At 37.7% G+C, this 24,453-nt stretch overlaps 1 protein-coding gene across 1 annotated transcript; it reads right to left on the bottom strand.

The window, feature by feature from the left end:
- Positions 1–8,836: 8,836 nt before the first annotated feature.
- Positions 8,837–12,212, bottom strand: LOC132160254 (sterile alpha motif domain-containing protein 9-like). Its single transcript, XM_059569992.1, has 2 exons — positions 9,570–12,212; positions 8,837–9,441 (listed from the first exon to the last, which is right to left on the bottom strand). Exons 1-2 carry the CDS (start codon positions 12,175–12,177, stop codon positions 9,158–9,160), a joined length of 2,892 nt encoding a protein of 963 aa, XP_059425975.1. The 5' UTR covers positions 12,178–12,212; the 3' UTR covers positions 8,837–9,157.
- Positions 12,213–24,453: the final 12,241 nt, after the last annotated feature.

Here is a 24,453-nt window from a genome sequence, read left to right as displayed (position 1 = left end):
GTATTCTACAACAAAAACAATCAGAGCGCCTCGCTATCACTAGTTTTATTTTGATCTCCCGGGTCCGCTATTAGCTTTTAGCCCGTTAGCATCAGCGGCGTGGTTGCGCTAACATTGCTAATACTCTATTCACACACATTACCACTGCTGTACTCACTGTTACTTGCTTTAATGGCGGATGAATGTCTCCACTCTGTGCAGCTCGAGCTCGAGGCCGTGGGAAAGCAGATTCGCGACCTGGAGGAAAGGCAGGCCCAGCTGAGAGAGCGGAGAGCCACGCTGGAATCATCCCGGGCTGACGCTCAAAAGTCCGGGGTAAGTATACAGCGATCTGCTAACAGTCCCACCACGTCTACTCCGTGTGTTTCTCTGCACAGGCCCGGTGCACCCAGGACGCGATCTTCCCAGATGTCCTTCACTGCGACGCCGGGACACCACGGACCCTGGGTGCATCCACAGCGGAGGACGCGAGCCGGGTCCCGGGCGACGACTTCTCCCCCTCCTGCCTTCGACATCTCCATCCGGAACCGCTTCGCTCCCCTCCGCGAGACAGGACGCGACGCTGTGATCATCGGAGACTCCATCGTCCGACACGTAAGTGCTACGTTAGCCGAAGGTAAAGTGCACACTCATTGTTTGCCTGGTGCTCGTGTTCTCGATGTTTCTGCGCAGATACCCGCGATCCTGAAGGTCGACGAGAGCCCCAGAGCGGTCGTGCTTCACGCCGGGGTTAACGACACCACGCTGCGGCAGACGGAGACGCTGAAGAGGGACTTCAGCAGCCTGATCGAGACGGTTCGCAGCACGACGCCCGCGGCGACGATCGTCGTGTCAGGACCACTGCCCACGTATCGACGAGGACACGAAAGGTTCAGTAGACTTTTTGCTTTAAATGAATGGCTGTTGTCATGGTGTAAAGAACAGAAACTGCTATTTGTTAATAACTGGAATCTTTTCTGGGAGCGTCCTAGGCTGTTTCGCGCTGATGGATTACACCCCAGCAGAATCGGAACGGAGCTGCTCTCTGACAACATCTCCAGGACACTTCGCTCCATGTGACTAGTAAGACAATTCTCTAATAACTATTATGATGAGTTTTGTTCCACCCGCTTAAATGATAAAAGTACTTGTGCTGTAAAAACTATTAAGACTGTGTCTGTTCCCCGAATAGTGAGGTCAAAATATAATGTAGGATCTAGAAAAAATCTCATCGTAATTAAACCAGAAAAATGTAAAGTAAATGAACAAAAACAATTTTTAAAGTTTGGGCTCATAAATATTAGATCACTCACACCCAAAGCAGTTATTGTAAATGAAATGATCACAGAAAATAGTTTTGATGTACTCTGCTTGACTGAAACCTGGCTAAAACCAAATGATTATTTTGGTCTAAATGAGTCTACTCCACCAAACTACTGTTATAAGCATGAGCCCCGTCAGACTGGTCGTGGAGGAGGTGTTGCAACAATATATAGTGATATTCTCAATGTTACCCAGAAAACAGGATACAGGTTTAACTCTTTTGAAATACTTCTGCTAAATGTTACACTGTCAGACATGCAAAAGAAGTCTAATGTATCTCTTGCTCTGGCTACTGTGTATAGACCACCAGGGCCGTATACAGAATTCCTAAAAGAATTTGCAGATTTCCTCTCAGACCTTCTAGTTACAGTTGATAAGGCGCTAATCATGGGAGATTTTAATATTCACGTTGATAGTGCAAATGATACATTAGGACTTGCGTTTACTGACCTAATAAACTCCTTTGGAGTCAAGCAAAATGTCACCGGGCCCACTCATCGTTTTAATCATACACTAGATCTAATTATATCGCATGGAATCGATCTTACTGCTATAGATATTGTACCCCAATGTGATGATATTACAGACCATTTCCTTGTATCGTGCATGCTGCGTATAACTGATATTAACTATATGTCTCAGCGTTACCGTCTGGGCAGAACTATTGTTCCAGCCACCAAAGACAGATTCGCAAATAACCTGCCTGATCTATCTCAACTGCTATTTGTACCCAAAAATACACATGAATTAGACGAAATTACTGACAACATGGGCACTATTTTCTCTAATACATTAGAAGCTGTTGCCCCCATCAAATTGAAAAAGGTTAGAGAAAAACGTACTGTGCCATGGTATAACAGTAATACTCACTCTCTCAAGAAAGTAACTCGTAGTCTTGAACGCAAATGGAGAAAAACTAACTTGGAAGTTTTTAAAATTGCATGGGAAAACAGTATGTCCAGGTATAGACAGGCTCTAAAAACTGCTAGGGCAGAGCATATCCACAAACTCATTGAAAATAACCAAAACAATCCAAGGTTTTTATTTAGCACAGTGGCTAAATTAACAAATTACCAGACGCCACCTGATTCAAATATTCCACCAACGTTAAATAGTAATGACTTTATGAATTTCTTCACTGATAAAATAGATAACATTAGAAATACAATAGCAAATGTAGATTCTACAGCGTCTAACACTTCAGTTTCATCCATCGCACCCAAAGATAAACTGCAGTGCTTTACAAATATAGGACAGGAAGAGCTAAATAAACTTATCACTGTATCTAAACCAACAACATGTTTATTAGATCCTGTACCCACTAAATTACTGTAAGAGCTGTTACCTGTAGCCGAAGAACCGCTTCTCAATATCATTAACTCGTCGTTATCTTTAGGTCACGTCCCAAAACCATTCAAGCTGGCGGTTATCAAGCCTCTTATTAAGAAACCAAAACTAGATCCTAGTGTACTGGCAAATTATAGGCCTATTTCAAATCTTCCATTTATGTCTAAAATTTTAGAAAAAGTTGTGTCTGCTCAATTGAGCACCTTCCTGCATAAAAATGATCTGTATGAAGAATTTCAGTCAGGTTTTAGGCCCCACCATAGCACAGAAACTGCACTTGTTAAAATTACAAATGACCTGCTTCTTGCGTCAGATCAAGGCTGCATCTCATTTCTAGTCTTACTTGATCTTAGTGCTGCGTTCGACACCATAGATCATGACATACTCATAGATCGATTACAAAACTATACAGGTATTCAAGGGCAGGCTCTAAGATGGTTTAGATCCTACCTGTCCGATCGCTACCATTTTGTTTACTTAAATGGGGTGTCATCTCATTTATCATCAGTAAAATATGGAGTGCCACAAGGATCCGTCCTAGGTCCCCTTCTATTTTCAATATACATGTTGCCCCTTGGTAATATTATTAGAAAATACGGAATTAGCTTCCACTGTTATGCTGATGATACTCAGCTATATATTTCAACGAGACCAGATGAAACTTCCCAATTATCTAAGCTAACAGAGTGTGTTAAAAATGTAAAAGATTGGATGACAAATAATTTTCTCCAATTAAATTCGGATAAGACAGAGATATTAATTATTGGACCAAAAAACACCACACAGAATCTTGTAGATTACAATCTGCAACTAGACGGATGTACTGTTACTTCCTCTACAGTCAGAAATCTGGGTGTTATATTGGACAGCAATTTGTCTTTTGAAAATCATATTTCCAATGTTACAAAAACCGCATTCTTCCATCTTAGAAACATTGCCAAGCTACGAAACATGTTATCTGTTTCTGATGCAGAAAAGCTAGTTCATGCATTCATGACCTCTAGGCTGGACTATTGTAATGCACTTCTAGGTGGTTGTCCTGCTTCGTCAATAAACAAGCTACAGGTCGTCCAAAATGCAGCAGCTAGAGTCCTTACCAGGTCAAGAAAATATGATCATATTACCCCTATTTTACAGTCTCTGCACTGGCTACCTATTAAGTTCCGTATCAGTTACAAATTATCATTACTTGCCTATAAGGCCCTAAATGGTTTAGCTCCTGCGTACCTAACTAGCCTTCTACCACGCTACAACCCATCACACACCCTAAGGTCACAAAACGCTGGACTTTTGGTAGTTCCTAGGATAGCAAAGTCCACTAAAGGAGGTAGAGCTTTTTCACATTTGGCTCCCAAACTCTGGAATAGCCTTCCTGATAATGTTCGGGGTTCAGACACACTCTCTCTGTTTAAATCTAGATTAAAAACGCATCTCTTTCGCCAAGCATTCGAATAATGTATCTCTTAAATTGTGAGTGTAGTTGCATCTGCATTTTTATTCTTTAGCTTGGGTTAAACTAATTTTACTTTGTTGGATCAGCAGCTATGCTAATGATGTCTCTATTTTGTTTCTATGTTTTGCCACGGGATTTACATCCCGTGGTAACTAGGATTTACACAAGCTCCGGTCTGGATCCAGAACACCTGAGAAGAGATGATGCTGACCCTCAGAGGACCCCAGATGATCCTAACCTTGAATCAACAAACAGAACTAACAATTATTGCTACATGTGTGACTGCATCATATAATTACTATTAATTAATAATATTGATAGTTCATCATCTAGCTGACTACGTCTTGTATTATTATTATTATTATTTTTATTTTTCTAAAATCCTGTCAAACGTGCACAAACTACTAGCTACTACTAAATATTGTAGAAACATAATTTTCTGTAAAGTTGCTTTGTAACGATTTGTATTGTAAAAAGCGCTATACAAATAAACTTGAATTGAATTGAATTGAATAGAGAGAGACTGATGCTGAGATCAGACACACTGATGCTGGACAATAAACTGTTTCCTTTGTACCAGGAGAGAGTCACATGACTCACATTCACCACTGAACACAACAATGAACAATTCTGCTGTGATGAAGATGATGATGATGAAGAAGAAGAACATTGTGAAGAGTTACTGCTGATGACAGGAACAGACAGAAAAGCTGAAAACATAACAATAAAGATAGTTTAACATGCTCAGTAAATGTTTAGTGTAAATAGTTAATAAAACAAGAATAAAGAGCACACAACATCTCTACTCACCATAGACAGAAACATTGAATATTTTTGTTAACTGTTTCAGTCCAATTATGTCTACTTCATAGTCTCCAGTGTGTTGAGTTGTGATGTTTGTGATGGTCAGAGATCCAGTCTGTCTGTCCAGCTTCAGTCTGTCTCCGAATCTCCCATCAAGAACATCATATGTAGAGTTTTGTTTGTTCCTTTTGATCATTGCTATGAGAGACTTTTCAGCTCCAAATTTCAACACTATCCTGCCGTCATTAAATTCAGTATCATCAGTGATTAGAGTGACAGAATCTCCCTCCATCACTGACACTGAAAGCATTTCATTTGCTTCAGCACCAAACACACCTGAAGAACATGGACATATTAAAGCTCCCTTTAGTTGAAAAAAACTTAAATCAGCTGTAGATTGTATTAAATTTAAAGAAAATAATATCCAGAACAGCAGCAGACACTTAGTGTATTTTAAACATGAGTACTGCTGTACAGAAAATGCAATGTGAAAAGTTACATACATGAATACATAACATTATAAAATACATTTCTACTTTAAAATTATTTGATAATTTGAGCTAGAAGCAGTAGCTTTATTACCCTAAATGGAAAGAAATTAAACCATAATAAAAAACTTACCACTCAGACGGCAGCAGCACAAACAGAACAAAACAAAGACATGAAACATGTTCTTTAACAGTTAAGTGAAAAGTCTGATCTAATAAGACTGTACTCGACCTGTTAATCTGGTTTGTGAATCCTCCCCCGGAAGAGTTTGTCCCTCCTAACTCAGACGTACATGCTCTGAGCGCGTTTAAAAATGGATATATAATATTCATAAGGTTCTTCTATAAACTTCATAAATACATGAATACATTTTTATAATGTAATTTTTTTAAAAATAATTTATAATTAGTTTCAAACATTTTACAATGTTTTTTATAACAATTCCATTGTGAAGTGAATCCACTAGTGTTTAATAAAGTGGTTGTATATATTTATTCAGTTCCCAGTTTAAGTATATGGAAAAAACAAACAAAAAAAAGTTTTTGTATTTTTGTACCATCTCACAGTACCAGTATTAGTTTTACTGATGTTCCTCTTCTGATTCAAACTGAAACCGGCTGCGGCTGGTTTTGTTTACATCAAGCATCATATGCACGAGAATGGCCATTCAGAGCAGGTTTTTTGTAGGTGAAGGGCTTCTTCCTGTTCTGCCGCTGGCTTTTATGATTCTTTACTCTACAGAAACAAAAAACCATGATGAGAAACAATGTTTGACACAAAGGGACAGAAATAAAAGAAATACAATGATCTTATTTTTCAAACAATTAATAAATTAAGCAGCCCATGTCAGTCAAGCAGCAACCAGTGATGCTTAGCTGATCCATGTCTACCTGTCTGCACATCACATCACTGTTTAAGTTACTGTTTCCTTTAACTGCTTTCATTGTGCTTCTTAGGTCCTCCTCCATCCCCAGACTGTCTGATGGACATCTTGACTTAGATGAAATATCACCTGCAGCTCAACCTGGCAAAGACAGATCTTCTCGTCTTCCCAGTCACTCCAACTGTTCAGTACACTCTCACTATCCAGATGGGATCAACAACAATAATCCCATCAACAACAATCACCATCAAAAATCCTGCAGGTTTGCACTGCACAACATCAGGAACATCAGGCCCTTCCTATTGGGGCATGCTGCACAACTTGTCCAGGCCATTGTAATGTCTAGGCTAAACTTCCATCATGTGCAGTAAAACCTCTACAAATGAATCAACAAAACAATCATGAAAAATGAAAGCACCAGCATTACTGTTCTTCAATGAGCCCAAATGAAGCCCATGTCACACCTCTCTTTATCTCTCTATCGGCTACCAGTTGTGGTTAACATCAAGTTCATGCTTGCTTACTGACAGAACAGTCACAGGCTCCATACGCCCTCCTACCTTTACTCAAGCTGAGTCTACTTCCTCTTTAGCAGCCTGAGGTCAGGAAGTGAGCGACGCCTTGTGGTGGGGTTCAGAAGGGTTCCTGGCTGAATAGGGGTTTTTTCCCCACATCTTATTGTAAAATAATACAATCTAGTTTGTGGTCTTAAAATCTTAACGAAAGGCTGATAGTCCAAAATATATTGGCCGTACAAATAGTCTCTAAACATTTGGACTACAAAAATAATGCCCAATGCTTCTTTTTCAATTTGGGAATAGTTCTGACTTGCTAAAAGTGTGTGAAGCATACACTATGGGTTTTTCCAAACCATCAGACATTTGATGAGAAATCACTGCCCCTACTCCATATGCAGATGCATCGCATGCTAGCAATTCTGTGTCCCATATAGTTTACATGAGGTTGACAGGAAACACATTTGGCCCTATTTACTCTAATCCCTCTTGTAACCTTTGAGACACCCTTTCAACATTTCTCCAATGTTCATATTTGTTTTTACCAGTGATCAGAATTTTGTCCAAATGACAGACTACATTCAACAGGCCTCATAATGTCTGATCCATGATACGTTGAAAGATTGCTGGTGCAGTAGACACACCATAGGGCAACTGATTCATGTGATATAATCCTTTTTGAGTGTTAATTGTCAGATATGGCTTAGAGTGCGGGTCTAACTCTACCTACTGGTACGACTCAGTTAAGTCTAGCTTGGTAAAGTATTTACTGGCAGCCAAAGAAGCAAACAAATCTTGAGGCTTTGGCAGGGGATATTTGTCAATGGATGACCACAGCTTGATATGACCTTGTAACCACCACAAATGCACACTTCTCTCACACTTAAAAACGACTTGAGACTCGGTTTTCAGTCTGATGTCCTCACATTTTCCTTTAGAAATTGATGGTATCATTCAGAATTCATTATTCCATCAATAATTTCATGCAGTCCTGGCACAGATGCGGCAAAAGAGGCCCAAATCACCACACTACCACCACCCTGTTTCGTAGATGGGATAGATTCTAATGCTGGAATGTAACATAACACTTCTATTTTAATCCAAAAACATATATTTTGGCCATCCACAAAACATTTTTACAATAGTCCACATGATCTTTAGCAAACTGCAGTTGGGCAGCAGTGCTCTTTTTGAAGAGCAGTGGTTTTCTCCTTTCAACTTTCCTGATGATGCACATTAACAGGTAAGTTACCCTGGGGTAATTTGTGACCTTGTGGACTATTACAAGTCTTTGTTTGAAGTTATCTTTGATGGTGAATCAGTGCCGGATAGGGTAACAATGGTCGTGAATTTCTTCTATCTGTCTGACTGTGGATTTGTGGAGTCCAAACTCATCAGAGATGGTTTTGTAAACTTTTCCAGCCTGATGAGCTACTAGTAACTCTTTTTCTGAGGTTCTAAGAGCTCTTTGTTTGTGCCATGATACACTGATACAACTTTAATAGATACCTGTTCTCTAAATTAAACAGGCCACACTGACATCTATTCTGTCATCTAATAAACTGAGCAAATAAACTTTAATTTCACTTTCAAATTAACTGCTAATCCTAGAGATTCACATACTTTTGCAAAGATACGTAACATTTTTCATAAACAAATAAATGACAATTAAAATATTTTTGTTTCATTTGTTTGATTGGGTTCTCTTTGCATGCTTTCAGGACTGGTGTAATCTGTATAATCTGATTATGTTTTGGCTCATATTAATGGAGAAATATAGAACATTCAAAAGTAACTTTCAAGCAGCAATGTATATATACATTTTCTTTATTCTTATCATTTATTTTTGTTTTGCATTGCACTGTAATGACCTTGAGAAATTTTCAATATGTTTGCTCATGTAATGTTTTTATTCTAAAAGGCTTATTGTTGTTGTTTCAAAATATAACCACAGAAACCACGAGGGCATGGATCATTGCTTTTATTGGTATAAATGCAGCCTTACTACAACAAATTACTATGTGAAAAGTATTGACTGATCATTTTTTACAATTTCTAAACATTGTTAAAAAATGTTTTACTGCTGCTAAATATAATTAGAAACCAAAGTACTTAACAAATCATAAAAAAGAGTATTATAAAAATATTAAAGAGTTCCATTAACCCACGCACTATACCTGAAACCTGTGATTATAACTTTGAGTGTTAAACTTTCAAAGTATTTTCAGTCCATGCCAGACAAAGAATATACTGGTGTTTGTGATATTAAAGTCTGTTAGGACAAAAAAAGTTAAGTATTTAGAATACATTTCAAATATTTCTTGAGCACAGCGCAGCATTTGTTGAAGTGTATCTATTTGTACATTACAACACACTGTACAACTGACTGGAACTCTTCCCAGAGTTAATCAAAGCTTTAATAAGGTCTCGCTCATTCTTTAAAAGGCTCTGGAAAAATTTGTCCTTTATTTCATATCCTGCTGACAGAATGGAGTATAGTTTTTCCATTTTCTCATTGTTTGTTGAAGCTGCTATGATGGTTGAGTATTGCTCAGTGCCAATCAGTGGACGAAGGTCATCTATGATAAAATCCACCTTCTCAGCACGCTGAATGATATTCTTCTTGTGTTTGTCCACAAACTGAGCAGCTGCAAGAAAAAGAGAATCAAATATTTTACTTTAGACACAAACTGATGCTGTGTGTGAGGGAGAGAGAGAAGTAAACACAACCTTCAAGAACTAAAACTAAAAAGGTTCTATGAATATAACAACTTACATTTCTTAACATATCTGATGTTGTAGGCAACAGGTCCTCTGATGGTAAAGCCAAGGTAGAAGGAGACCAGGTCTGTATTGTACACACTGACTGGATTGTGAGGTGAAACTTCAATTTGGTCTTTACCTCTCAAAGCAAACACCTTATGATTTCTGATCTCTCCTTCAATACGCTGAAGACCTTCAGCAGTCTCTTGCTCTTCAATGAGGAGATTGGTGTCTTTGGTCTGGTGAACTAGTCTCTGCAAACCTCCACCGTTCCCAAGGAAGAAGAGAGGAACAAGGTAGCGAAAGCGAAGGTATTTCTGATAGGTTCTCTCATATGACTGACGCATGTATTGGACACAAACTTTCAGGTCTGGTGTGTTGCCTGTTTTCTTTTCACCATCAGTCCAAAACAGCAAAAGGACCAAGAGGTAAAACTCTGGGCTTCTGTTTCTGTCCTGTCTCTCCCAAAGTTTCTGTAATATGTCCTGGAGCTCCTGGAGTATTTCAGAGTTTGCAGACTTCTGACTCAAGATGGGGTTGGCAAGAATGTAGTTTTGAGCATCACTCTCAGTTTGAGAATTCATATGAATCTCTCTCAATTGTTCTGTGATTTTCTCCAGTTCAGAAACACTTGATGATATGGTGATATGGCTTAAAGTGGAGAGAAGACCTTCAAAGGATCTGCTTAAGTCTTCATCTTCTTTTCTAATGTAATTTTTATAGCAGTCCTCAATGTCTCTCCAAATGTACACTGGTTCCCTTTTATCAATCTTCAGCTTTGAGTGTTTTAGAAAGGTCTCAAAAAAACTCAATTTATCTTCAATTCTTTGCCTTAAACTTGTAAGGAGAGATTGGTGATCTGTACTCTCTTCAGAGTGGATTAAACTGTGAGACTTTGTTTCTTGTCTGAGCACTTTGGACCATTTTGGGTTAACTTTATTTAGCTTGTCGAAAATAGTGTTTGCTACCTGTATGTAGCCAAAAAGCCCTCTGTAATTAAAAACAGTAGAGATGTTAGTCACACCATTCTCCTGCGTCCCTGGTTCTAGTTCTTTTTCTGCGGTCTCTGCTTCTTCTTCAAAAGCTTTAAATGCTTGCTTTCCAATCTGTAAAATGGTTTTAGAACATTTTGAAAGATTTGGGTTCTTCAGTTGGTTTTTGTAGACTTGGCCAAGTGTGTCTCTGATAAAAGAATTATTTGGTTCCCTCCGAATAGCAGTTTTCGCCCATGATGCAGCTTGTTCATAATCTCTTAGTTCAATGTAGTAAAACCGTGCAAGAGCTTGTGGAATAAATGGATCATGTGGAAACGTCATAGCCGCATGTCTGAACAGTCCCACACACATTGATTTGTTTTCTTTCTCCTTAATGTCTTGGATAAGGTTGGAGAATTTTTGAAGTTTTTCTTCTCTCTCACCTTCTGGCACATGTGTCTCACGCTTTTTTAGCAGCTGTTTAATTATTTTCACCAAGTAGGGTTGGACTGTTTGAGGGCACAAGTGTGAGAGGAGATTTATGGCTGTATCACTCAAGGTTACACCAGCATCAGTTAGTAACCATAGACACCTGTCAGCGATCATTGGATGTGCCATTCGTATACATCTGTACTGAGATTTGGCCCCTCCAGAACATGTTGAATATATGACCAGAAGATCAGCAAAGGCCCCCATTTGTTTTTCCAAAGTGGGACGGCCAGAAATGTGATTCTTCTTATCCAAGAACTCTAGGCACCAAGTCTCAGTAAGGTATGAGCCTGGGGCATATGAGTTCATCAAAGCCAAAAAAGACAGTATTTGAGCGCTGCGAGGTCTCTTTTTTGTCTTTAAAGGTTTGAGATATTCGCAGGCCTCTGTAATGTAAGTTTGGCTGAAATTCCTCTGCATTATGTTAAAGCCATGAAATTCCTTGTGTCTTTCGTGTCTCTGAGAAACCTCCATATTCTTGGCATGAAAATTGTCCTGCTCTTCTTTAGAAAGACTTGTACACAACATTAGTCTAGCCTTTTTTCGAAGGCAGTTCAAAATGATGACCACAGGAGCGTTTGCGCTGATGTTGCTTTGTTTTATATTTTGGATCAAATTTTCTTGCAGGGAGTTAAATTGCATGCCATAATTTTCTTCGGCCTCTTTGTTGTCCACAAATAGTAGGACTGTGTTCTGGTTTTGTGGATCCCCCGCATTAAACAGATGTATTACTTGTTGCGCAATTGCTTTCGAATCTGATGTCGAATCGATTACTTGTGCACATCTGAGCTTTTTCCTCAAGTCCCAGAGAACTTGCATTGCCAGTGTAGTACCTCCACTGCCCGGTTGATGAAAGAGATTTATGCTGGAAAAGCTATGGTTTATTTCTCTTTTCTTTTGTATAAGCTCTGTTATTTTTGTGTATATGTCCCTCTTAACAAAAGGTGTATGGTCTTTCTCAGCACAGTAGAAGTTCAGCCATTGTGGTGGGGCTCCTCTGTAGAACTCTGCTTCTTTCTCCAAGACGAGCTGAGGATCAATATCTTCACCTTCAAACATATTTCCCCAAACAACATCAAGACTTGAGAGTTTATCTCTTACTTCAGTCTGGAGTGGAATCTGAGCACCATTTTTGTTTGGGACTGTATAATACTCCATTTGAATGACAGATAACAGATGATACCTTGACAAATTTTCCACACACACAGAATTTTCCGAATTTTGTCTATGGAAAACAAGAAACAAATAGAAATAGTTTTATAACTTTTAAAATAGAAAAGAATCACTCTTAACATATATAATTTCAGACTCTAAATGCAAAATATTTAAAGTGCACCCAAAGTATACATTTTAACACAGTCATTCAGTATATGTATAATATACATAAATTAGTATAAGTACAAAATTAGTTGTTCCAGTTTAGCAGAGTTTAAGTATAGCAGTTTAGTATGCCAAAGGTACAATTGCAGGGTATTTTCGTGCAGTCTTCAGTCAGTTCTGTTCTGAGGATTTTAAATTTTTTTTTACTTTTTTAAATCACAGCTTCATCAGATTGATTTGATCTTGATGACTTTTATGGCACTTGGAATGTAAACACAGAAAAAACTGAGAAGCAGTCACTCTTATGACCTTCGGTCAAAAATGGCCGACCATAGGAAATTAATGAGAAAAATAACATTTTTGTGTGTACAATCTACAAATCCACCACAATGCAGAATTTTTTTTACTGCAATGAAGGGGTGAAACCCAAACATCTAGAGTGCAAAATCAACACACCCACTCGCACATGCGCAGACACACACACACTTTCACACACACTACTGGTGAGACTGTAACACAGCACATACGGTATGTAAAATTAAATCAATAATTCAACTGCAATGCAGTAAATAAAATGTGGACAGCGAGGAAGGGGACACTCTAAAACATCAGGTGTGTAAAACAGATACATACATTCACACACACTCATGGACACACACACATATAGAGTTATACACACTCAAATTAATTGCTCTGGCTATAACAACATATAGGCAAACTGAGCCAGAAGACTGAAATAAGAGTTTAAAATCAGATAAGACCCAGAAAGATTAAGCTCTGATAAAGCATTCCTGTTTTTTATTTATTTATTATTTTTTTGTTACATTTGTTTAGAATTGTAATGTTTTGTGCAACAAGATACTTTGTGTGTTCAGGTTTGAATGTAGTAATAATGTAGTAATAATAATGCAAAAACCACCACAACCTAAGTAAATAATTAAAAAACTAGGGAATTCACAAGCCTCTCTATACAGGAATCTAGTGGTTAAACCAAGAAATGACAGGTTTCTCTCTCTCTCTCTCTCTCTCTCTCTCTCTCTTTTTTTATTTATTTATTTATTTATTTTTTGCTCTCACCAAGATGTGCTATTATGCATTCAAAAATTGGATTTTAAAGCCCTAATCTCTATTTTAATCTGCAGTGATTGAAGAATAATTAGGAAACATTTAGGGGTGGGCGTGGGGGTGGGAATTGTACTATTTTCAGTCGGAAAATTTTATCATAATTATTGCATGAATATTAATTAGTGCCATAAAATTATCTCAAAATACAAAGGAAAAACGAAAAAATTTTTTTTGAATAAAAATATATTAGATTGATTTTACTGAAGAAAAAAAAGGTTAGATTTCAGGTGTCTGGTCACTTTTGAACATGAAGACCATGGGTGTGACTCAAATGAGGAGCACACAATTAATTAAGCACATACTTTTATGAATGTATTGGTAGTATATTTGTTATAGTTTGTTTTGTTACTGCTGTGGTTACAGTGGAGGAGAAAAGTTTTAGCTAATTACAAACTATATTTCAGAGGACTTAAAATATATCAGATAGAAAATGTATCGGACATTCCTAAATACTTAAAACTGCTTAATGGGGCTTAATATGCTAAGACAATTATCACGGAAAACCAAATATCTCATCAAAATTTGGGAGGAAGTTTATCCAATTTATCCACTGCTTTGAAAAAGTTCTGATTGCTTGCTGAACCCTGCCTGACCACTACCACCATTATTTTTGTGTAGTTTGTCATTAACATTTTCTTGTGCTCTAATGTTAACCTAAACATGAAGATGATGCAGATTATCAAAAAAAAAAAAAAAAAAAAAAAAAATGCATTTCAAAAGTCATAATTCTTGATATCTTTAATTTTCACTACTTAAATATCACAATGATTCACCAGTCAAATGCAATAAGAGATATCAATAATTGATTTACTAGTTGAAATTCCAATTTCACATATCGTTAGCCTCATAGCATAATTGCCTAAGTCATATTTCAATGTTTTTGGTAAACAAGAAAAAACACATTTTTTAGAAATCACATTGTTATTTTTTATTGATATTATAACAGTACATTCAACCAGATGTGTGAACAAGTAGGCAAAAAGAAAAAGATCCATCATCAATTGCCTAACCAATAAAAGTGACTTGCAGAATATGCCATGACTTAGGCATTTTTTCTCTTACATAAAAAATGCAAACATAACATAACAAAAGTTGTTTTACTCTCCTAAATATAACCAAGATGTGTAACTTGTGAACCCTAACCAAGTTGTTTCTTATTAATGTCTAACCTTAACCACTGTTTTCCTTTTCCACCCTTAATCGAAGTTCCACTTAGGTGCTGTGCAAACATAACATAACCAAAGTTTTTTTTTATTCCCCTAAATATAACCAAGATGTGTAACTTGTCAACCCTAACCAAGTTGTTTCTTAATGTTTAACCTTAACCACTGTTTTCTTTCCCACCAAGTTCCACTCAGGTGTTGTGCACACTCATTTTTACACTGTCTATTGATGAGGGAGGTTGTCATAGTACTGGTGGGCTACTCTTGGTAGTACTGGTTTTATTGCCTGCAAGTCATTGAATTTCCTGAGAGTAATTGGCAGTTGGGCAGGAAAGAGTGGGACCCAGTGGAATGGTTCTTTGGGGATGTTGATTCGCTGAGGCAGGTCCTCCCATTCAGACTCAAAATCCAACTTGTACTGGATTCCGGATGTACCAACTTTTTTACCTGGTCGAATATTGGTGACGTAGGCCCCAGATAACTTCATGAAGTCATTGTGGTATAGCTGGGTCACCTTGTATGGGGATGGATGTATTCATGCAGTCTTAAAGATGACAATGTAATCACGTGGAGTGTGAATATCTTTGACGATGCGCCGCTCAATGAGGCTATGCATGGAGTCACACTCCATTTGTGTGTGGCCAGCAACCAGAAACTTTTGCTCTATGGTGACACCATGCTTCATGGCCAGATGAAGGTAGGTGTTACTGATGGCACCACACCGATTTTGATATCCACAGCCATCACTCCAGACAATGACTTTCTCAATGTTTCCGTTGGCCTCTAGGATTGATTTGAAGTGTTTGGGCTGCAGATGGGCAAAAACCTCACTGCTGAGGGAGCCTTCATGCTCTTCCCAAGCGTAACAATATCCATCTTTGTTGTTCATGGTTAAGCAAGTAAAGTTGTGCATCTGTAATATAGTTTTGTTATACATTGTACTTGCTTTCGTCTTGGGGCACAGAAGAACGCATTGAAGGTCCATTGTCCACACTGAAAGTTTGTCACTGGATTCCTTTTTATCCTTAGCTTTTTCAGCTTGAGCCTGAGCCTTTAATTTCAAGTGAGTAGTAAGGGTATCCTGATCTGTATTTCCTACCTTGGCGCTGACACATACATCACACTGGTCTTTTTTTGGTATGAACACGGAGTAATTCTGCTCACAGAACACATTTCGAAAATATCTCACTCACAGCATGCGCTCTATTTTCACCAGCAGCTTTCTGACATTCCTTGTGAAGATCACTTAGAACTGTTCCCGGCTCCAGGAACTTCTTTTCCTGATAGGAGGGAACCTGACGGCAGTAATGGGATGGGACTATAGGCAGTCCAGAGAGCCATTCTTTCAGGAAGGTCTGGTCAACATCTGATATGGGCACACATGGGCCAGTCTTGTTGATCTTGGGTTTACACGGATCAGTTTTGGATTTTAACCATGATCCGATGGTTCTGGGGGCGATGCCAAGTGTTGAACAGAAAAGATTCTTACACACAGGTAGTTTACGTCTATCTGCCAGTTGCAGGTGGTATAATAGGGACGTTGTTCTCCTTGATGCAACACCACCTTTCTTCTGTTTTATGGGCACATTTTGGACTAGAGTCTGGATATACAGCTTGCGTGTCTCCCAGAAAGGCATGGAACAGAAATTGTTGAAGATATCTGTTCTATGCTCTTCAGTCAGTAGTCTGTCTTCCCATGTTTTCTGCCATTTTGTTTGTATCAAAACTGCCTAAGTCAAAGAGATGACTTAGGCGGATAGTGTTTTTGGATTCTAATAAGTGTTGTGATTGGCTAAGGACATAGGCAGAAAGGCAGGATGATGCAGCAGTGGTAGGACAGTAAAGTTAGGCAGATATCTCAATTTGGCCAAAAAATGACTTAGGCAACTATGCTATGAGGCTAACGATATCAGAAAAGGAAATTAGTTGTTCTTTTTATATCAAAAAGAATTTGATATAAAACAATATTTTTGATACTAAATCTAATTAAAAGTCAGTTTGGCTTTCCATACCATTAACGGTTGCTAGGGTGTGCTTTGGTATCAATGACTTCATTGTTAAGGAAACAAGGAAACAATGTCCAACTTTGTACACCTCAATGATTTTGATAAGTGAAATTTAACAACTGCACATATATACATTTGCCAAATTAAATGTGTGGTAGATTAATTAAATTAAAATTAAAGCTTTACATTTCTGAATATTTTTGTTTTAACATATGTAAAAAAATAAATAAATAAATAAAAAAAACACTGAATTATTGGAAACAGCAATAACACCCAGTAACACCATGGACAAATTTCATGATTGAATGGATTTGTCACAAGTTTTACTTTGCTTTTACACAACTTTGTTTCTTTTAGTGCAGTTTTCACATGCACAAGGTTTATTTTGTTTATTAAATAAAATGCTGTGGCAAGGAGGAATTACAGGTTTTTTATGATTGTACATCTTAAAAGACTACTATCAGATAGTTGTTGATTATAATTAATTAACCCTCAAAAATTCATATGGTGGTTTCATTCATGTCTTGGTAATCACAATTAATACGTTGTTTAGAAAATAAACGTTAGGAAGCAATGGTTCCCGCTCGGGGTTGATTACAGTTTCATTTGATCATTGCCATTGTTACTTCATGTTCTGCCTTACAATCTAAGGCAAACCTAATGAAAACAATGGTAACATTTTATTTTGATATAGCCTACTTTAGACATTCTACTAACAGTATGTAACTTTGCAGTGATTAGAGTATTAGTAGACTGTCTGCTTAATATCTTCTAACACTTTATTTTGATGGGTCCACAACATACAACATACTGACAATGAGAAACTTTGCAAGTATATGTCAACTTATTCTTCTAACCCTTAACCTACCCTAACAGTCTACTCTGAGAGTTAGTAGACACATAGTTGGAAATGAATGAGAATTAGATGACAAGTAGTTACAAAGTTATTTATAGTTAGTAGAATGTCTTAAGTGGACTATTAAAATAAAATAATTGTATTAAAATAAAGTGTAACCAAAACAGTATCTACCAGCATCTGTAAAAAACATTACAATTAAAATAAAAAATATAGATAAATGAAATGTTTTTTTCTCTCTTGTGGCAAAACACTAATGTGTGCTCTGATTGTTTTACAGTCATGCAGTAGTATGTAAAATTACATGTTTGGTTACATTTCAAACAAAATTAGTGATATTCTTTGCACTATTTATTCAATATAGAATACATGCTATGTTAAATACACTTTCATAAGGCAACAGAACTCCAAAACAATTCATAGTCTTACCTTTGCATTAAGAATCAAAATGTAGGCAACAGCTAAAGGAAGCACATGTGATTTTATAGCCATAGAATGAAAAAAAAAGTCCGACCCCCATTCCATCATTAACTGGTTAAACCTGAAGTTATTGTTTGTTTAATGGTTGGGTCGGTGACAGTACAATTAAAAGCATTAAATGAAACTTAAGCTTACAAAGACAAATAGAAACCCTGCAATCCTTTGCATTTCCAGAGAAATAGACACAGAGTAGTAAAAACAGGTGTTCACCAAGAAATATGGCATATTTTTAGTATATAATGCTAACTTATGTTTTTTTTTTTCTTTTTTTTCTTTTGGATAAGGTGTCCATATACGTTTTGGTGCCACTGTTTACATGGGTGAAATCATGTTGGTTAAAAAAAGGAACATGTTAACATTTGCATGTTTTTGACAGTCACTTTGTTAAAATTTGTATTGTTTCCCAAACCTTAGGAGTCCAGGAGTCCTGCCAATGCTGTAACACCAAAATCAGAATATTTTTTCTTCTTCTTTCCGAACAACCAATTTTCCAGATTTGATCCAATCTGACAGCTGAAATCCAGTTGGATAAATTTGGAACAGCTGGGCTCTGGTGATTGAGAATGAAGTGAGGGTGTGACACAGACAGATGGAAATTAAACTTCCTTTATGCCTAATTCTGCTGTGAAGTTAGTAATTATTAAAAAGACAGTGATTCATACACAAGCTTGGGATGCAGTTCTGACTTTTCCTGTAAAAGGAGAGTTTCACAATAAACACCTCTAAAAGGTACATATGTCTCCATCCTTCTTCATCATAGGAAGTTCCTGAGGTTTGCTTTGGGGTACAATAGCTTATCAACACAGAGTTCTTCCTTTTGGCCTTGCACTCTCACCCCACACCTTCACAAAGTGTTTGTATGCTGCTCTGGCTCTTCTGTAATCACAGGGCATCCACATACTCAACCACATCAACAAATTGGTTGATATCATCTCACAACCCAAAGTTGTGGCCTAGTGGTTAGAGAGTTTGACTCAAAACCCTAGGGTTGTGGGTTCGAATCTCGGCCCCGACTGAGGTTCCCTTGAGCAAGGCACTGAACCCCCAACTGCTCCCCGGGTGCCGCAGCATAAATGATGAACACTGCTCTGGGTGTGTGTTCATGGTTTGTGTGTGTGCACTTTGGATGGGGTAAATGCAGAGCATGAATTTTGAGTATGGGTCACCATACTTGGCTGAATGTCATGTCACTTCACTTCATTAGAGTGTATGGATGAAAGAGCTGGGGTTTAAGACTAAATGCCAAAAAAGGTGTGCTTTCTCTATTACAGAGGATGACTTATTTGGGCGTAGTGTGGGATTCAACCACGATGCAGGCACGTGTGTCCCCTGCTCAGTTTGAGTCGATCCTCACGACAATCAAGAGGGTGAAAGAAGGCTGCTCACTCACTGCCAAGCATTTTCAGAGACTGCTGGGTCTGGTGGCAGCTATGCTGGGCTGCCTTCGTGCCTTAGACATGTGGAGGAAACCTTGTTTCTTATCTTGTTTCTTATCTCACTATATATATATATATATATACACATATATGTACATATCTATATATATCTATATATATCTATATATATATAGATATATATATATATATATACATATATACATATATAGGGGAAGTCGTGGCCTAATGGTTAGAGAGTCGGACTCCCAATCGAAAGGTTGTGAGTTCGAGTTCCGGGCCGGCAGGAATTGTGGGTGGGGGGAGTGCATGTACAGTTCTCTCTCCACCTTCAATACCACGACTTAGGTGCCCTTGAGCAAGGCATCGAACCCCCAACTGCTCCCCGGGCGCCGCAGCATAAATGGCTGCCCACTGCTCCGGGTGTGTGTTCACAGTGTGTGTGTGTGTGTTCACTGCTCTGTGTGTGTGCACTTCGGATGGGTTAAATGCAGAGCACAAATTCTGAGTATGGGTCACCATACTTGGCTGAATGTCACTTCACTTCACTCACTACATATATACACACACATATATACACACACACACACATATAAACACACACACACACACACACACACATCTAGCTGACTCATTTAGCTCCGGTTAAAGGGGGCTGGATGTCATGGTACAGACGTGGCCAAGGCCAATGGAGAAACTCCGGCAGTAGGTGGATACTGTGCATCAGTAAGGAAGAAGAAACAACGCTTCTACTAACAAGTTATCCCAGGCCAGTGATCATCCCGTTTGCAATGCGAATGCTGTGAGAGATAAAGTGTGCGAAAGAGTCAAGAGTGTGTAAAGAGATTTATTTTATTTTTTTTTATTTTATTTATTTTGTTTATTTGGCAGGGACAGCGCACAATTTAGACAATTGCACCAGAGTTAGCTAACAGCTAATTTGCATCTGTTGTCCCTGGGCAGGTAGACAAAAAAAAAAAAGCTCAAAACAACCACTAAACAACAAATACACTACATAAATTTACAAAAATACACATTATCCATCAATTCAAAATTGATAAAAACGGTTTGATATATACACCAAATACAGAAAATACAATGCAATCATTAGTGGTGACACTCTTGTGCTGATTTTAGCCAAATTTTGAGGCTGGCTTTAAATACTGCAAAACGTCCTAATTTTCTAAGTTTCTAATGTTTGTGGGTATTGAATTCCACTTCTCCACTACTTTAACAGAGAAGACGGATTGACCAAAGGTTGTCTTTCTAAAATGCGGTACCAAATCACCCCTAGTTGATGCTCTAGTTCTACTGGCACTGCCACTGCCACTGCCAGATAAAACTATGCATCCTCTAAGAGGAGGGGGTGCAAGATCATGAATAACTTTAAATATTAGACATACATCCGAATAAAATAAGAAATTATCAAAATTTGAAAAGATTATATTTTTTCAGAATATTACAATGATGATAATCCTTAGGTTTTTTGTCTAATACTTTTAAAACTTGTTTATAAAGTGAATAAATAGGCTTGAGCGTAGTCGCTCCTGCCTTTGACCAGGTTGTTATACAGTAAGACAAATGGGGAAAAATCATTGTGTGTACAAAAAGGTTTGCAGCAGACAGTGACAAATTATGTCTAATACTCTTAAAATTGTTTAGATTAAACTTAACCGTCTTGATGACCTCACTAACTTGTTTTTTGAAGGTCAAATTTGTGTCAATTATGATGCCTAAATATTTAACATGTGTCACAGATGTAATGACTTCACCGTTAATTAAAATATCAGGATTAACTGAGTTATTAATCCTCGCTGTAAAATACATGCAAACTGTTTTACTTAGATTAAGGGTCAAACGTGAATTTGCCAGCCAATCCGACACCTTACTCATCGAAGCTGTCAATTTGGCTGCAGCGTGTTCTTTAGATCTTGCATGGGTAAAAATCACAGTGTCATCAGCATACATCCGGATGTTAACATGTTTGAGGGAGGTCATTTATATATATACAAAATAAAAGAGGTCCTAAAATAGACCCTTGAGGGACCCCTGAAATACAGTTTGCAAATGAGGAACACTCAGGGAAGTCGTGGCCTAATGGTTAGAGAGTCGGACTCCCAATCGAAAGGTTGTGAGTTCGAGTCCCGGGCTGGCAGGAATTGTGGGTGGGGGGAGTGCATGTACAGTTCTCTCTCCTCCCTCAATACCACGACTTAGGTGCCCTTGAGCAAGGCATCGAACCCCCAACTGCTCCCCGGGCGCCGCAGCATAAATGGCTGCCCACTGCTCTGGGTGTGTGCTCACGGTGTGTGTGTGTGTTCACTGCTCTGTGTGTGTGCATTTCGGATGGGTTAAATGCAGAGCACAAATTCTGAGTATGGGTCACCATACTTGGCTGAATGTCATGTCACTTTCACTTTCACACTTTCACTTATCACCCACTCTTGTACATTGTTTTCTGTTATTCAAATAGGATTCCGTCCAGGTCATGGTATTAACGGATAAATTAAATTTAGAAAGTTTCGATAATAAAACGTTATGATTAACGGTATCAAATGCCTTCTTAAAATCTAAAAACACAGCTCCAACGACACCGCCTTTATCAAGTAGACTTTTGATTCGTTCCACAAAAAAACAATTTGCTATTTCTGTCGAGTGATGCTTTCGGAAGCCAAACTGCATCGGGTGCAAGATAAATTCACCTTCATTTAGATGAGAGAATAGCTGATCATAAACAACCTTTTCTGTAATTTTAGAAACTATTGGAAGTATACTTATGGGTCTATAATTTGATGATGAGTTCTATCACCTGTTTTTATTCAAATATATAAGATGCATGTTCAATTCAAAGATTGCAAAATGTCAAAAGTGCAATAAGCCCAAAAAAATAGCAAGAGAGCCTTCCTAAAAGATGAACTTGTTCACACTTTTTGATGGACTCAGAGTTGAGCCCTAACTGATGATCACAAGATAACACATAGACTCCTGTTAAAGTTTTCAAGGTTGCCGCATATCAGATGAAAATAATCGGATAAAACTGTTTAAGAAAAGGTGTTTAACTAAAGATCATACTGTATGTAGTAGTTGGTATGGTTTGTTATGGAGTTATTAAAAGGTACTGTAAGTTTTTGACTCTACTAAAGCATAAAAATACCATAGCATGTTTCTTAAATGGTTAGTTCACCCAAAAAAATTAAAATTATGTCATTTGGCATGACATGAGGGGGAGTCATTAATTACATAATTTTCATTTTTGGGTGAACTAATCCTTTAAATATCTACTAACATATTAAGTTAACACACTTGTTTATCTGAAAAACAATGCTTCAGTCAGTTATTCTCTGTTCCGGAATGTCGGTCTCTGTTTTGGTTTGTGAAACCCGCCCACTGCCAGTTTACCCAATTGTATTTCAGCATCCTGGGTTGGCAATTGGTGGAATTTCATTTGAATCATCATCAACTGTGCTTGTACCTGTTGGTGTTGTCAGTCTGGCAAACTGCGTGTAAATCAAGTCTGAGGAGGAGGGGCCGGGTGAAAAAAAACCCTCACCAATATTTTGAATTTGGACTACAAATCTAGTTCTACCTGTTACAGCTATGTGTCAATCCTACATACAACACCTTTAAAAATGCTTGATGGAAACAATGTTTTTAAATTAGTTTATTAATGCAGTTCGGCCATTCATATGTTTAACTATTTCATCATTAGTGTACAGAAACAATCAAACAATCAAGGCCAGCATTTAAAATGCTAATAAAAAGTTTGGTGCGGTCATCTCATTTTAGTCTTTGTATTCTATAGTAAACATTAAAAATGACATTAAAACATCTGACTAATAACAAGTGGGATCTTTTTTTCAGGAAAAGTTAAAAGTATTCAGAAGCATTTGAATTAAGAGCAATCACTGTGTGATTTTGACACTAGAGTTAGGGCTGCCCATTTATGACAAAAATCATAAATGTCAACTATACGTCAGATTGTTTTTTTATTTAAATTATAAAAAAGTTAAAATATGAATGGTATTATAATAGCATACTAAAACTAAAATTAAAATAATGGGAAAAACCCTTAAGATAACACGTATAAAAAAAACGCATCTTAAGCACGCAGAATAACATACAGTAAGTGGACTTGGTACGATTAATTGCCGTTTTGAGCCATTACATAATTGTGACATCTATAATTGTAATTGTGATTAGATATTCGATTAATTGTGCAGCCCTAACTAGAGTACATTCCTGTGGTATATCATGCGCAGTGCATGTTAAACACACACACTTTATGTATAGATGAAATATTAGGCAATTTATAACAAATGTTTGATACTGTCTTAACAAAGAAATTCAGTGGGAAACAACCAGTAGTGAACATTAATATTAACCCTAATATAAGCACTGATATTTGACTGAAAATATAAAATTGAAAAAAAAAAATGTAAATAAAAAAAGGCAATTGGATATTAATAGTCAATACTAGTGGATTAATGATTTAATGAATGCTGAATTCAGAAAGCATTTGGTTGCATGGAGCAGGCAATAATATAAAGCAATAATAATAAAGCAAAATATCAATCTCATTCATTGAACAGTCTATCTCTCACAGTAGCAAACTATACATTACATTTATTCTTAAAAATAAATCCTAGACATTGACATTGGGGGCAGCTGTGGCCTGGTTAGAGAGTCAGATTTGTAAACCCGAAGGTTGCAGGTTCGAGTCTCAATGCCGGCAGGAGTTGTAGGTGTGGGAAGTGCATGAACAGCACTCTCTTCCACCCACAAAACTCATAGATGAAGTGCCCTTGAGCAAGGCACTGAACCCCCAAACGCTCCCTGGTCACTGGAGAAAAATGGCCGCCCACTGCTCCGGGTGTGTGTTCACGGTGTGTGTGTGTGTGTGTGTGTGTGTGTGTGTGTGTGTTTCCTACTCACTGGTGTGTGTGGGTTAAATGCAGAGCAGCAATTCCGATTATGGGTCACCATACTTGGCAAAATGTCATGACAAATAACCTGTCAGACAAAAACAGGATATGATCTTTAAAACATCTGTGAGATCAAGAATAGTTATTGTTAAAAAATAACTAATGTTT

The sequence above is a fragment of the Carassius carassius genome, chromosome 16 (assembly GCF_963082965.1).
Source record: "Carassius carassius chromosome 16, fCarCar2.1, whole genome shotgun sequence".
Lineage (NCBI taxonomy): Eukaryota > Metazoa > Chordata > Actinopteri > Cypriniformes > Cyprinidae > Carassius > Carassius carassius.
This window is presented reverse-complemented; position numbering and strand designations above follow the sequence as displayed.

Bases quoted from the DNA above. Each gene is read 5' to 3' on its own strand.
- LOC132160254 (XM_059569992.1), bottom strand. From the start codon at position 12,177: ATGGAGTATTATACAGTCCCAAACAAAAATGGTGCTCAGATTCCACTC. The intron at 9,442-9,569 runs GTAAGTTGTTAT...TTTTTCTTGCAG, and splicing joins CATCAGATATGTTAAGAAAT to CTGCTCAGTTTGTGGACAAA.